The sequence below is a fragment of the Castor canadensis genome, chromosome 7, assembly GCF_047511655.1.
Source record: "Castor canadensis chromosome 7, mCasCan1.hap1v2, whole genome shotgun sequence".
Taxonomy (NCBI): Eukaryota; Metazoa; Chordata; class Mammalia; order Rodentia; family Castoridae; genus Castor; species Castor canadensis.
In genome coordinates, this window is record NC_133392.1 from 97,655,688 (window position 1) to 97,672,026 (window position 16,339).

At 36.0% G+C, this 16,339-nt stretch overlaps 1 protein-coding gene across 17 annotated transcripts in view; it reads left to right on the plus strand.

Annotated features, from left to right (window-relative positions):
* Fubp1 (far upstream element binding protein 1) overlaps positions 1-16,339 on the plus strand; it is a 32,887-nt gene that overhangs the window by 6,569 nt on the left and 9,979 nt on the right. For 6 of the 17 annotated variants that reach the window (XR_012449853.1, XM_074079689.1, XM_074079692.1 and 3 more), the window contains 15 exons: positions 142-181; positions 658-710; positions 883-954; positions 1,198-1,255; positions 4,005-4,167; positions 4,257-4,355; positions 4,472-4,573; positions 5,253-5,355; positions 5,452-5,552; positions 5,976-6,117; positions 7,933-8,093; positions 10,694-10,845; positions 10,932-11,011; positions 13,879-14,016; positions 15,549-15,623. Coding sequence is in view for 16 of the 17 variants with exons in the window: in XM_074079689.1 (XP_073935790.1) it covers positions 142-181; positions 658-710; positions 883-954; positions 1,198-1,255; positions 4,005-4,167; positions 4,257-4,355; positions 4,472-4,573; positions 5,253-5,355; positions 5,452-5,552; positions 5,976-6,117; positions 7,933-8,093; positions 10,694-10,845; positions 10,932-11,011; positions 13,879-14,016; positions 15,549-15,623 (1,539 nt within the window). In the remaining variant the exon portion in view is untranslated. The remainder of the gene's footprint in view (positions 1-141; positions 182-657; positions 711-882; positions 955-1,197; positions 1,256-4,004; positions 4,168-4,256; positions 4,356-4,471; positions 4,574-5,252; positions 5,356-5,451; positions 5,553-5,975; positions 6,118-7,932; positions 8,094-10,693; positions 10,846-10,931; positions 11,012-13,878; positions 14,017-15,548; positions 15,624-16,339) is intronic. The other 11 variants (XM_074079690.1, XM_074079693.1, XM_020173296.2 and 8 more) reach the window with 5 other exon arrangements.

The following is a 16,339-nucleotide window of genomic DNA, read 5'->3' on the forward strand; positions in this document are numbered from 1 at the left end:
TGCTAATATGTTCACTTTTTCACTGGTTTTACTACCACAGTCAGTGCTGACTTGAATAGTCTACATAAAATTTTGAATGCTTAATGTGATCGTGTTAAATTTTCAAACTTAAATTTTGGATTTTGTTTAATTTTTTGGTAGCTTTTGGAGCCCAGTTGCCGCCGATGCATCAGCAGCAAAGGTATAGTCAAAAGCTTTTTTAAAAATACTTTTTTTTTTTAAGTCTTAGATGAGCTGTATATACAAACAACAAAATTTGAGTGGATAGTGAATATAGACATGTCTATATATATTTTAGTATATGCATTTCATTTCCTTTCACTGTAATGGCAGAGTGATCATTTTTCTTTTTGAGTGAGATATATTTATAGTTTGGAAAGATAGGTAGAATCGCCACAGTTTAGAAGGACAAACGTGAATTAGAATGACTGTTAAAATGACAGTCCCTGAACTTTACTCCTTTGTAGTTCATGCCTTCATACTTCCTATTCAATTCATCACCACTTCCTCACTTGATACGTGTCACCTTATTTACAATTCTTGGCTTAACTAATGAGGCTGTGAATATGTGCCTAGAACCTTCCTTTTATTAATAGATTACCTTTTATATGTAAGCATACTATGTTTCTTTGAAGGAAAAAAATGTTTCTTTCCTAGCAGATCTGTAATGACAGAAGAATACAAAGTTCCAGATGGAATGGTTGGATTTAGTAAGTAAACTAATTTTTAAAGCTTTTTAAAAATATTTTTATTCATACATCAATACAAGGGGATTTCATTGTGATGATTCCATACCTTAAAGTTTTAAAGGCATAAAGCACACTTTAACCTTCCAGCAAATAGTTTTGTTTGTTTTTTTTTTGTTTTTTTTTTTTTGACTAGTAATCGGCAGAGGAGGTGAACAGATCTCACGCATACAGCAGGAATCTGGATGCAAAATACAGATAGCTCCTGGTAACATTACTCTCTTTGTATTTTTTTTCTTTTCATTCTTTGTGTTGGGGGTTGAAACCAGAGCTTTGTACATGCTAGCAAGCATTCTACCCCTGAGCTACACTCCCAGTCTTGGTACTTTTCAAAGTGATAGAAAACTTGCCTTTTTTTTTTTCCTTTTCTTAAGGTACTAGTGATAATGATAATACTTTTTAATCTTTTCTTAACCTAAAATTTTCTTTCCTTTTTTTTTTTTAATTGTAGACAGTGGTGGCCTACCAGAAAGGTCTTGTATGTTAACTGGAACTCCTGAATCTGTCCAGTAAGTATGAAGATTCTGGATATTGTTCACTACCGCTTCTACACCATTGTCTTCCTGCCCCCTTCCCTGAAAACTGAAATTTTTGAAGTTTATGCCTCGTTCCTTTCTTGTGGGATTTGTCATCTGTGCTATATAGAACACCAAAAATGATTAAAACCAACATCATGTTTACGCAGTTTGCTACTTGAGAAACTGAATAGGGCCTTCAGAGAAATTCGCAACCATGGAGGCAAGTGGTAAAGCGCCTCCTTTACAAGTGTGAAGCCCTTAGTTCAAACCCTAGTCCCACTAAAAAAAGAAAGAAAAAAAAAATGGCCATGTCAAACTGGTGTCACCCAAAACTCATAACCATTAAGCTCATGAGGATTTTTGTTTTGCCTGTAATTTCCATTCATTCTCTTCTACTCTTCTCTAAGGTTCTTTGATACTGTTTCGTCTCTGCACCTCCAAGTCTTTTAGCATCTAATCCCTTTCCCACTTAAGCTTTTTTACTGAGAACATAGAAACAAGTCATAAGCAACTTTCCCCTCTCTGCCTACCACTAAAACTTAACCAGCCTTCATTTGCACTTTTTATGCATGGTAATCAGATACTGAATTCTTTTTAGTCATTTACCAAAGGCCAGCCCTTGCTATTTCAGTTGCACAATTTTCCTATAATTATACTAACTTTATAGTGCATTACTGGTTTTCTCTTTTAGGTAATTTCTAATAGTATACAGGCGTGTTTGGAACTTTTTCCATCTTAACAGAAACCAGCTTTGAACCCTATATTCTGTTTGTCTGCTCCCAAAAACATTCCTTAAAAGAGGTGTCTATACTTGGTACATCCTCTTGTTTTCCTTTTTTTCCACCTTAAACTTGTACCAGCCAAGCTTTTATTCTAACCATTGCGTTGAAGTTTCTCTTTTCAAGGTCACAGACTACAGTCTCACCATTCAGCCTGTCAGCAATGTTTGACACAGTAGACTATTCTTTGAAATTCTAGATTTGTTTGGTTTTGGAACACCTACTTCATTGACTTCCCTTTCTCAGTCTTACTCTGCTTTTCTTCCTGGTCCCTCCATGTGCAAGTACACCAAATCCTCATATATTTTCATTCTGAATTTCTTTCCTAAATTGCAGGCTTGAATATCTAGTTACCAAGTATATCTAAATTTATTTTATTATTATTATTTATTTTTGTATGGTGCTGGAGGTCAAACTCAGGGTGAATGCTAAGGCTATACTTTACCATTAAGGTATATCCCCAGCCCCAGACAACATTAAAAACAGTGCTTGATTCCCAAGATGCTTTTTATTTTATGCATGTTCTCTCATGGTATAGCAACTTTGTTGTGATACTTTTTATCACATGCCTCTTTTTTTTTTTTTTTCTTCATATGTGGATATAATGTTTGGGTCATTACTCCCCCCTTTCCCCCACCCTCTCCCTCTCTCCTCTCCTCCACCCCCTCACTTCCAAGCAGAAACTGTTTTAACCTTATCTCTAATTTTGTTGAGGAGAGAGTATAAACATTAATAAGGCGGACCAAGGGTTTTTGCTAGTTGAGGTAAGGATAGCTATACAGAGAGATTCCTAGCATTGCTTCCATCACATGCCTCATTTATCCATAAATTATTCTTGGTCTTTTTTTTTTTTTTTTTTTTTTTTTTTTCATTATTTATTCAGAAGGTACCCTTTTGTTACCTTCTACACTATATGATGCATTCACCTATATTATTGAACATGTCTTCAGCTCCCCTTTTTTTTGGGTTGTATTGGGGTTTGAACTTGGCCTCACACTTGGTGACAGGTAGGAGTGCTACCCCTTGAACCATGCCCCCAGTCTTGATTCATTTTATCCTTGTTCCAAGATAGTCTATTATTCTACTGGTGTAATCATACTGATCCATTTTGTTCGAGCACCATTGCCTCCTTTCTAGTCTTCCATCACACCAAGCATTTACCTTATTTGAGTCCTTTACATTTCCATTTTTTCTTCCTGTAAGATTTCATTCAGATATTTTCATGGTAACTCTCCTTCAGTTCTTAGCTCCTCTGTATCTATTAGTAATGCCTCCTGTGTCTATTTGGGGGTGGGGGGAGTTGATTTGGTTTTGTCTTACTATATATTCCAAGCTGGCCTCAAACTGGTAGTCCTCCTGCCTCAGCCTTTTCAGTGCTGGGATTACTGGCATGCATTCCCATGTCCAACTTTCCCATATCTATTTTATGTATAAAATAACATTCTTTCACATGCATGCCCATCCATTCTGCTTTTGTCCTGCTTTGATTTTTCTTTATGGCACTTTACAAATGATATTTATTTAATGTATGCTATTGTTGCTTACTTAAAGAAGTTAAGCAAATGTTAAACAAAATGGTGGTTTAAAAATGTAAGTAGTGTTTGGGGGTGTAGCTCTTTCTAAGCCAGTGCTTAGAAGGGCTGAGGTCACCTTGGGTTCAGTACTCAACACCAAAAAAAGTAAATAATTTGCTTCTAGGGGAATCAGCTTAATTCTAAGATACTTTTAAAATTAGAGTGTTCTTTTATGGAATGTTTTTGGACTATTCAAAACTAAAATTGTATTTCTAGAAAGTTATTTGCAGTTTCAAGCTTGGATCCTTGGGGACGTTTTCTTGTAGTTCAAAGTTTGAAAACATTGTTAAAATTAGTGTTAGAGTACTTAATCCTGAATTATATTTCTCTTTTTGGAAAGGATTGGCTGTACTACACTTTATTATTTGAATATTAATATGTCAACAGATCTGCTAAGCGGTTATTGGACCAGATTGTTGAAAAAGGAAGGCCAGCTCCTGGCTTTCATCATGGCGATGGACCTGGAAATGCAGTCCAAGAAATCATGATTCCAGCTAGCAAAGCAGGATTAGTTATTGGAAAGGGGGGAGAAACTATTAAACAACTTCAGGTATTATTTTGTAAAATGATTCCTTTTTGGTCTACTTTGAAGCCTGCTTTCATCTTCCCCCTTTTGTTAATGCACGTGATTTTTAACAGGAACGGGCTGGAGTTAAAATGGTTATGATTCAAGACGGGCCTCAGAACACTGGTGCTGACAAGCCTCTTAGGATTACAGGCGACCCATACAAAGTCCAAGTAAACTTCACTTTATTCTTTTATAAAGAGGTTGGGTGGGATTGGGCAAAATGTGCATGAATAATTAAAATGTTTTGAGACATACTTCTTAAATTGGGTAACTCTTTCTACTTTAGCAAGCCAAGGAAATGGTGTTAGAGTTAATTCGTGATCAAGGTGGTTTCAGAGAAGTTCGAAATGAGTATGGGTCAAGAATCGGAGGAAATGAAGGGATTGATGTAAGTAATGACACCTTAACAGAAATGGTCGTATGCTAATCCATAAATACAGTAGTGTTTTCCTGTTTGCATTGGATGACCTTTTCTAACATTGTGTCCTTTTTTTTCTCACTTTCTACTTTAGAATATTTTGTGTCATACTACTTTTTTTTATTTTCCTTTCTTTCTTTTGTCAGTATTGGGGTTTGGACTCAAGCCTCATACTTGCTAGGCAGGTGCTGTACCACTTCAACCACTCCACTAGCCAGTTTTCGTATTGGGTTTGTTTTGGTTTGTTTTTCGGTGTTGGGGTTTGAATTCAGGACCTACACCTTGAGCCACTCCATCAGCCCTTTTTTGTGAAAGGGTTTTTCCAAGAAGGGTCTTGCAAACTATTGCTCTGCGCTGGCTTCAAATTGTGATCCTCCTGAGTAGGTAGGATTACAGGTGTGAGCCACTGGCACCTGACTGTGTTGGGTATTTTTGAGATCGGTTCTCTTGAACTATTTTTCCCAGCTGGCTTCTAATCGTGATCCTCTTGATCTCTGCCTCCGGAGTAACTGGATTACAGGTGTGGGCTACTGGCCTCCCGATTCTATTACTATTTGACATAAATGTAGAGCTGCTTATACTTTTATGATTTGAGGCAAATTTTTAGGAAAAATGGCTTTCTTAATACTTAGTATTATTTGCATAAAAGGTTCCGATTCCAAGATTTGCTGTTGGCATTGTAATAGGAAGAAATGGAGAGATGATCAAAAAAATACAAAATGATGCTGGTGTTCGGATTCAGTTTAAACCAGGTGAGCATATGTATTTAATCTTCTAAATATTGTTAGCAATTAGTTTTGACATTCACACATTTAATACTCAGTCAAATCTATTTGTTTGTTTTGAAGATGATGGAACAACACCTGATAGGATAGCACAAATAACAGGACCTCCAGACCGATGTCAGCATGCTGCAGAAATTATTACAGACCTTCTTCGAAGTGTTCAGGTTTGATAGAAGTCAACACTTCCTTTTTTTGTTGTTTGTTTTTTCATTGGTATTTTTCATCAAATCAGAGTCTGCTTGATAAGGTTTTGCTAATGGTAGAAAGCTTACATTGCTATTAGGTAGACATCTTGGAGCATGAAGATTTGCTGCATAAGTGCTCTATTATGTTTGCTCCAGTATTAAATAAAATGGCAGTTAATACTGGTATTTTTATCAAGTAATTTTTGAAGTAAAAAAAAAAGCTTCTGGCTCAGGAATGTGAGAATTGGGAAAAAGAAGAGTTTCTTTTTTTGGTGATAGCAGAGATCCAACCCAGAGCCTTAGGCACGCTAGGCAAACACCCAACCACTGACCTACATCCCAGCCCCCTAAGAAGAGTTTTATTACTTTGCTGGCTTTATTTCTTGTCTTTTCCCTCTTTAGGCTGGTAATCCTGGTGGACCTGGACCTGGTGGCCGAGGAAGAGGTAGAGGTCAAGGCAACTGGAACATGGGGCCACCTGGTGGACTACAGGAATTCAATTTCATTGTGCCAACTGGGAAAACTGGATTAATAATAGGAAAAGGCAATGTATTTTAAATTTTTAATGTTTAACACATTATCTGTTTTGTTTTTTTTTTCTGGGCACTTTGTTGCTGTTATAAACAACTAAAACATACGGAATATATTAGTATTAAAAAAAAAAAGCAACATCCTATAATAAAATGTATTAGATCATTTCTGCCTTTGGACACCATTCATACATAAAATATGAAATGACACCTTGCAAAATCCTCAAATAGGGCTGGCAGGCATTTGTCTGAACATGGGAGGAGAAATCCCTTCCCCAGAACCACAGAGACTAAATATGGGGCCAAAATGTAAAAAGAGCAGATAATGCATTCTCCTCAAACTTTGGGGAAAGCATTCTCCTTTCATTTTCCTCTCTTAGAGGGAAAAAAATCTCCATATGGAAAAGAGCTGAGTATTTCTGTTAGAACCTTCCCTCTTATAAAACCCCAGCTAATACCATTATATTTTTTTTCACTAAAATGTAAATATCAGGGAACAGAACTGCTCTGTCAACATATCAGTGTTTATATTTTTTTAAAACTCTTAAATTCAGAGTTTGGAAGAAAAACCTATTTCACATGGGGTGATGGAATGAAAATAGTGAAAGGCAAACTTCAAAGTGAAAATCTTAAGGCCTAAATATTGAACTTATTAAACTTTTTCGCTGCAGTTAAAGGGAATTTAGGGACAACTTAAATGGTTTCCTTAAATAGTACTCATGTTGGTTACATCACTCTGCTTTTATTGATGTAAACATAAAGTCAGCTAAGGATTATGGCAATACTTCCATAACATTAGTGGGTTTAAAGTGCTATCTGAAATATTAGCCCTCCTGTATCAATTATCATTCCCCACCATACCTTCCCTATTCATAGAAATTTTTCCCCAGTTCCCAAATGTTTTCTCAGGCTCAGATACACCAGTCACATCAAACAGGTTCTACTCTAAAATTCCTTAGGATCTGAGTCTTAAACTTTAGGTAATTAATGGAGAAAGTATTTGTTATGGCATCATTCTTTATAATTCTGTAATGAAAGATAACTGCTCTGGAACCAAAGTTGTCTTAAGAAGTGGGAATCCTTCTGATCTAGTATGAAGATGCCATAGATTTCCTCTACAATTAAGAGAAAACAATTCTTACTAAAAATCCTCCTGCATCTCCATCTACACTTGTCAGCAGCTCTCAAATTGGTAATTAATAACACAGATGGCCTTAAGTGTAGAAAAATCAAGGAGTTCATGTTCTGTATTCCCCTCTACATGCAACTGCCATGGACCAAAAGTTAGCTGTTGACCAAAAAAAACCATTAAAATATAAGTGTTCTTTCAAAAAAGAAACTTTTTGTCTGTGGTACTGGGGGAGTTTTAGCTCAGGGCCTCATGCTTGTTAGGCTGGTGCTCTATCATTTGAGCCATGTTCCCAGCTCAGTTTAAGAAAATTTCCCCTGTAAAAATGGCTTGGGTATTTTTGCTTGTTACTCATTTTGCTTTCTGAAAACTCACATCCTTTAAAGATTTTGTATGCTTAAAAATATGTTTTTTACATTGCTTATAAAAGCAGTTTATTCCAGCCAAATATTTTCATAAGTTATCCATATTAAGGTGTGTATAAGTTTCAGTAAACTTTAATGTATTTTAAGAGAAGCATGAGATGTTTCATGTAGCTTGATTAAATTACATTTTCATGTGGCTTGAGAATTCTAATAGATAATGAGGATGCTTGCCAAAACTTACTTTAACAGCTCATTTAATTGTGACCATTTTCTTTTAAATAGTACCTCTCTCATTCTTTGAACTTTTAGAGAAATTGCTGTCTTTTTGATTGTAGGAGGTGAAACCATAAAAAGCATAAGCCAGCAGTCTGGTGCAAGAATAGAACTTCAGAGAAATCCTCCACCTAATGCAGATCCTAATATGAAGTTATTTACAATCCGTGGCACTCCACAGCAAATAGACTATGCTCGGCAACTCATAGAAGAAAAGATTGGTGTGAGTATGCTTTAAGTTTCTAGTTTATAACATAGTCCTTGTTACATAAATAAGGCATTAATTCAGATACACCGTAAGAAAATGTGGTTTGGGATTTTTTTTGGCCGAAGTTTTTGGGTTTTTTTTTTTTTTTCCAGTTCTGGGATTTGAACTCAGGGCCTCACACTTGCAAGGCTCTATACCACTTGAGCCACTCCACCAGCCTGTTTTTGTGTTGGGTATTTTCAAGCTAGGATCTTACAAACTATTTTCCTGGGCCGACTTTGAAGTTCAGTCCCCTTGATCTCTGCCTCCTGAGTAGCTAGGAGTACAGGCATGAGCCACCAGCATCCAGGAGAAATTGTATAATTTCTATTCTAAAATTACAAGTTTTGTGATACAACATATAACATAGAGAAGATGTCTAGCAGTAAAAGTGATCTGATTAAATACAAAGTTACAGGTGTTCAGAACAACTTTACATTTGGGTGTGCATAGTTAATGAAATGGTAGCCTTGTCTACAGACTCACTAGGGTTGGTATAGAGTTATGGAACATAGTTGCAGGAGTTAGAGGAATTCTGTATTCCTATCATTGATGAGTCAAGAAAGAGGAATCAGGTGTATCTCCCACTCTACAGTAAGTAGCATCATAAATTCTGACTTTTAGATGGCTCACAATCAACCTGGGTGTTTGACATTACAGATGATTTTGATATTCCCTACCCCTGTGTACTACATATACAAGTAGTCCTGATTCAGAACATCTAGAGTAGGGTCTGCATCTGTTTGTTTCACAAAATCAATTTTGGAAAGTTTTCTGTTAGTAGGACAACAACAACAAAAAAAAGTATAAAGAGCCTTGATCATGGTGGTTTTGTTTTTGTGATGTGAACAAGTGTAATTGTTTTTTAAAATGAAGAAAGTGTGGACTCAGTAATGGCAGGGTTTGATGTCAAAGCTGAAAAATAAAGAGCACATTTTAGTTATTTTATTTATCCTAGTAGGTGTAGAGCAGAGTTTCTGTTGGATTCATGGAAAACAAGGAAAGTTTTAGAAAACAGTTTGATGTAGTGCTTAAGAGCATGGAGTGTTTATTCTGATTTAAACACTACATAATGTATACATGAGTAATGTATACATAATAAGGCATATGATATGGTACCCCGTTAATGTGTACAATTTTTATGTTTTTAATGTGTGTGGGTGAACAATTTTTTTTAAAAACAATGGTACTGGTCACAGTAGTTCAATCCTGTAATCTCAACTACTGAGGAAGTAGAGAGGAGGGGAGCAAACACAGGTTTGAGGCCGGATCTGGGCAAATGAGAGATTCTTTCTAAAAACTAAAGCAAAAGCGAGCTGCGGATATGGCTCAAGTGGTAGAGTGCCTGCCTAGCAAGTGTGAGGCCTGAGTTCAAACCCCAGTACCACCAAAACCAACCAACCAAACAAACAAAAGAAATACGCAAGAAGTATAGGCTATAGTATCAGGGATCCTATGTGGCATTTGTTGCCCGTGTGACCTTGAAGAAGTTACTTATTGTCTTCTGTGCCTCAGTTTCTTGTAAAATTAAGATAACAGGTTCTACTTAAGAGAACTAATTATAAAGATTGAGTATGTTTACATTTGTTTAAGAGTGTCTGACACATGGCCCTAGAAGGTACTTTTACTTCATTGTGCTTTCTGGCTTTTTTTTGTTTGAAAAAAAAAATGATTATGGATATTGAAAGTGAGGGATGGTAGCAATTGGAGCTTTGAAGACATAGGTTAGTGAAAGGAACTTAAAAGATCATGAAGCTTAGGTAGCTAGCCTCCCTGTTTCCTAGTGAGAAAGTTGACAAACACAGTTTAAACATTTTTGCCAAAATATCATAAGTTAGTATTAAATATGCAATGAAGGAGTGTTTTAGGACAGTTAAATCTGATTGGAGATGTTAGTTGGCATATCAGAAGAAATGTGTTGAACATAATTGTGTCATGATTAAAATACAGAATATACTGGTTTGTTGTATCAATTGTAAAAGGGATTTTCGTGTATTTAGAAAGGTATGATAGATGAAAAGGAACAGTAAATCGTTCATCTAAGTGGGGTTCTGGTGACACAAACAGAAAAGTTGTAAAGCAGTCTTATTTTGAGAGCAAATTAGGTGTTACAGTACGGATAAAATGTTTCACAGACAATTCACAATGTAGAAACTATAAACGTTTTGAGAAATACAGTGTTTAGGTGATTGTCAGACATTAGGAGAGTTGAGACAGAGTAGATGCAGAGAGAAGACCTAGAAGTAAAGGACCTCATATCTGATGAACTTCCATTATGCTAAAGGAATACTAGACACAAGAACTATAAAAAGGGAGAAAAACAGCCTGAAAGGAATAGAGAAGAAGCTAAAGGAAACATACTAATTTTTGCATTCAGTTGTGAATGCTATCAATTTTGAGTTTTACACGTCTCAGTATGACAGGTTTTAAAATAGTTTTTTGCAACATAAATAAGGAAAGTTTGCCACAACTATAAGAGAATAAAAATGGAAGGTGGTCAGTCTTTGAGTTGCTTAACCATCACCCTTCTTTTATCCTGATTTTTAATTTTGTATGTGTGTCTTGGTGTTTTGCAGGGCCCAGTAAATCCTTTAGGGCCACCTGTACCCCATGGGCCCCATGGTGTCCCAGGCCCCCATGGGCCTCCAGGGCCTCCAGGGCCTGGAACTCCAATGGGACCATACAATCCTGCACCTTATAATCCAGGACCACCTGGCCCAGCCCCTCAGTAAGTACTGGATTGCAATTTAGGCTTTTTCCTTAAAAATCCTAGCTTTTGGTAGATGATATTTTATCTACTGATTTTCTTTTCAGTGGTCCTCCTGCCCCATATGCTCCCCAGGGGTGGGGAAATGCATATCCACATTGGCAGCAACAGGCTCCTCCTGATCCAGGTAAAAGATACTTAACATTAGTGTGCTCGCCATGTTGTTTGAGTATCATCTATTGTTGACTCTACATTTGTACATACTGTTTTCACTCTTATAATTCAGCAGAGTGTTAGACACTGCTTCTACCATTGTGTATAAGACTGTCGTCTGTTTTATGAAACTCTTTTCTTGCTTTCTCTAATTCTAAATTGATACAGCAGAGTGCACAGAGCCAACAGCTATAGGAAGATGTACAGTGTCTTAGGTGTCAGATACAATTCTCTCATGTAGTGAGAGAATTTCATGGATTTCATCCATGAAAGAATGTTGCACGTTTATAAAATTTTGTGTTTGACAGTATTAAATACTTGGCAACACTAAACTCCCAAAATCTCAAATAAGATCTGAACTGTCTGTTCTAGTACTCCAGGTAATTATTATTAAGAATCAGATCCATATTTAATAACTTCATACTGGAGCTCTGAAATAAATTTTAAATACTTTCTGTTCAAACCTAGTTTTTATGTATTCTATTCTGTTCTCGCATCTTCCCATACTCTATAGTTTTTATTTCATCTTGGTCACAGGCCTTCTTTGAAACCAGTTAAAGTGATTCTTTTTTTTCACCTGCTACCTGTCTTTTAGGACTCACTGGAGTAGTCTCAAAGAAGATAATAATGAATTATGGTTTACTTTCTATACATAGCACATTAATTTTGGGAAAAAAACACAATAACTGATTTAAATGAAATTGATTTTGGTTGATCATTTTGGTATTCAGATGTGGCCCTGTAATATAAAATACTTTTATATTTCCTTGGAACTTTGCTCTGTGAAAGCTTCTGACATAACAGTCACCAAATGACCACAGCTTCAAAGGACCACAACTTCAGAGTTGTGCTAGTATGTGGCTATGCAAAGATGAATTTATGTCCCATAGAAGAAGTATGCATTCATTTTAAATAATACTGTAATAGAAGAGCTAATAAAGTACAGAAGTACCAAATATAATTTGCCCTATAACAATGTTAAAAGTCTTACCTTTTTACAATGTAAAGTCTTCTCTAAAATGTAAGTTCGTTGTAATGTCATGATTAAGCAAAGGAATGAGAGTCCTTGAGCTTGGACCAGCTCAAGTTTACTAGTCTCTGGATCTGGTGTTGCTTGTATTGTGTAACATTTTATTGTTGGTGGTGCACACCTACAATCCCAACCCGTAGGAGGCTGAGGAAGGAGGATTTTGGTTCCAAGTCAGCCTGGTCTCCATAGGGAGAGTTCCAGGCTAGCCTGGGCCACATAGCAAGAGTCTTTCTCAAAAAAAAAAAAAAAAAAAATCTGTACAGATTTAAATGGTGGTCAAGAATTTAACTTCAGAATGAAATTGACTTAAATCAGTCCTAGTGCTATAATGGAGTAGTTGGTATGTCAAGGAAGTATTTGAATCCCTGTAGCCCTGTTTTCTTACCTAAAAAATGATAAGTAAACGAATTGATGCTGTGTTGAATAAACATTTAGTAAGTTCTCAGTACATACTAATTATTATATACTTTTGTGGTTTACAAGTGAAGGAGTGTAAGTATTGCTTCCTAATATTTGTTCTATCTGCCGGGCATGGTGGCGCACATCTATCTGTAGTCCCAGCTACTCAGGAGGCTGAAGCAGGAGGATCATTTGTGCCTAGAAGTTTGAGACCAGCCTGGGCAACAGAGTGAGACCCCATCTTAAAAAAAAAAAAAAAATGCTATTTTCATTTCTTTATTCAGACATTGTGTTGAGTGAAATATATTAAAATATGTAGATAATCATACTGTTGGCATAGAAATATCTGATGTAGAAATGCAGTGCATTGAGCAGTTGAGAAGGAGTTGGAAAGCAACCTCTTAAATTGTGTCACCTTAAATTTTCTTTTTCTAGAGATGCTCCTTTTTTCTCAAATGTTAGTAAACTTTATTGAGCTGATGAATATTGCTACTTGTTTGGAATGAAGGCTTCCTAAATCACATTACATATACACTCTGGCTAAGGAAATTACATTCTTTTTTTGGAGATGCAGACAAGTAAACATAACCTGTAGTACTATGTAACATTACTAGTTTATAATAATGGACAGAATATGGGAGCTTCTGTTTTCTCACTGAGAGGTCTTGACTGTAAACATATTGGTAGGTTTATGAGGAGTTAATGAAGATGAGCCAAGTCCAGAGGAAGCTGAACGTGATCAAAGGCCCATACATGAGCATGGTGACTTGAAAAGTACAGCAACTTGTTGCATGTAGAGCCTCAGTATTGAAGAGATATCAACAAAAGGGAGAGATGAGGCTGTAATGGGAAAGATAAGCTAAAGGATCCAGATTGGTAGAGATATTGAATGATATGCTGAACTGAAAAGCTTTCACTAGCTTAAAGATTTTAGAAAATAAATTTCAACTAGGATGGTAGCATCAAGTTTATAAACTGTATGAAATAGAATAAAATGTGGCTAAAAGATTTTGTATCTCTTCATGGAACATAACTCAGGAAAAAGTTTATTTTAAAATAGTTTCTTTCTTATAGAAAGCCTCTGGGAACCTTTTATTTAGCCACCTGATACATAGAACTGTTGTGCTTGAGGCTAAACTGATTTAGGAAAAAACAAGGGCACAGACTGGTTTGAGAAGTATTGGATTTGAAGCCCAAAGATCTGTTCGTACTCCAGTTGTCACTAGATTTTGTAATCTAGAAATTATTTAATCCACAAGTCTCAGGTTTCTGTATTGAAAACCAGTGATAATGAAAATATTAGAAAATTTAAAAGTCTCCATTTACTGTTTAATGTTGATGTATAGTTAATTTTGGGGTCGTATGTTTTGACTTTGGACACAAACCTTGAACTTGTTTTTATTAAATTCTAGCTAAAGCAGGAACAGATCCAAATTCAGCAGCTTGGGCTGCTTATTATGCTCACTATTATCAACAGCAAGCACAGCCACCACCTGCAGCTCCAGCTGGTGCACCAACTACAACCCAAACTAATGGACAAGGTAACTATGGTAATTAAAGATTTATTTTTTACTTAAAAGCCAAAACTTGTGTTTGCAGTTATCTATGAAGTACATCACTGATTCCTAAAATTTCTTTCTTTCTTCTTCATTTTTGTTGTTTGCTTCTGGGTTTGTTTTGGGGGTTTTTTGGTGTTGGGGATTGAAATCAGGACTTTGTGCATGCTGTGTTCGACAAGCACTCTTACCACTGAGCTACATACCCAGTCCTAAGATTTCTAACATTCAATTATAATGTCAGTAAGCAGATTTTCCTTTCTTAAGTAAGTCACTTTGAAATGACTTCAAACTTTTATAGAAGTTGTAAGAATAATACCAAGAATATCCAGACAGCTCAGCTATTAAGTGTTATAATTCTCCCTTTAGTCCTTATCCTGTCACATGTATATATATTCATGTCCATTATTATTAGTTCTGAAAAGAACCATTAAAAACTAAACTGTAGGCATGATGCCACATTACCCTTAAATATTCTTGTGTTCTCCAAAATTATGTAACCATCAGATTGCCCTCCAAATGAGTTAATCAACATTGATATATCATTACTGTCTCAATACACAACACTTACTTAGATACTTAGATTTCACTAATTGTTTCCCAGTATTTTCTCTCAATTCAGGATCCCACCTGGTTACATCAAGACTTCAGTCTCACCAAATTTGGGATAGTTCATCAGACTTTGTTTTGCATGTTACAAAGACTATGGATCTTTTATTAAGTGGTTATCAATCTAAGTCCCAATGACTTTTTCTTTTTTGAGAAAGGGTCTCAACTATGTTGCTCAGGCTGCTCTCAAAAGCCTGGGCTCAAGCAATCCTCCTGTTTCAACCTCCTGAGTAGCTGGGATTACAGGTGTGCCTGGCCTATTCCACCTTTTCTTATGACCATGAGGTAATGCCTACCTAGCAAGAAAAACTCAGAAATGATACTATGCTCTTCTTAGTGTGTTATATCAAGAGATACAAAATGTCTTCCCTGGAGACAGTAACCTCAGTCACTTGGTCATATTGGTGTTGGCCAGGTTTCTGTACCATGATATCACCATTTCTCTCTGAAGTAGTATTTGCTGGGGCATAATGCTGAGATGCCACTATTCTGTTTTTCATTGTCCTTAGCTCTTTTAAGCCATTACTATTAAAGGTGATAGTTTTTTTCTGTTTCTATCATTTTAAATTTGGTGGTTGGTATTTCATGTAAGGAACAGCTTTTCTTTTCATCCAGCTTAGTTCTTCATGTCAATATGGATTTCTGTTATTTGGTAGGCTTTTTTTTTTTTTTTCCCTTGTTTTGCATTTATTTAGATGCTCAATGAAACCACTCTTCTCTGCCAACCAATCTCTGTACCCCCAACATTTTGTGTCTTTGGCACTAACAGGGCTGCCGCTACCACATAGTACTTCCCTTCTAGCTCACTGCTTCATGGTAGGCCATTGCTAACTCCTTTACTCAAGAAACAGAAGGAAAGATCCACAGTTGCCTTTTAAAAGTTTACTTTTTTCTTTCTTTCTTTGTTTTTTAACAAGGAGATCAGCAGAATCCAGCTCCAGCTGGACAGGTTGATTATACAAAGGCTTGGGAAGAGTACTACAAGAAAATGGGTATGTTGTTTGTTTTCACATACATATACGTATATATGCTTTTAATTAAATGGAAGCACTTAGTAAATATACATAAGCATGTTAGAGATTTTGATAATGAAAGCATATTTATACCAAGTTATTACGTTACTTGATTTTATCCATTTATTAACTTTAATGATGCTGAGGAAAAAAATTGAATTCACTCAATTTTCAGACATACCAAGGCCATTGCAAATAATCATTAAGTTTATGGTTACATAACAACAAAATGAATTTGTCAACCACTTATTTAAAACTGGAAATTTCCTCACTGGCATTGAGTATTACTACAGTATCAAAGACAGCTAAATATATTACTAGCCAAAATGGCATTAGGTTAAATTTTAGAGCACTGACCAAAAATAGCTTGTGTATGGTATCATTATTTACGGTGCAAAATAACCAGGTAAGAAGTAACCTACCGGGACACAGTAAGTAAATTACTTAAGTGGCATTGTATATGTGGAAAAGGAGAAACATGTAGAAAAACCCTTTTCATTCAACAACTGTGGAGCATGTACTGCATCAAGCATAATGATACTGAGAATACAATTATATGGGTATAGCAGTTAAGAGCCGCCTCCCTAATGGAGGGGATGGCTAAGCAATTTGCAAATATATTACTACAAGCTGCTGTATGAAGGAAAAGAGCTGTATTTTCACTGATATTTCACTTACACAGATTAGTAAACACA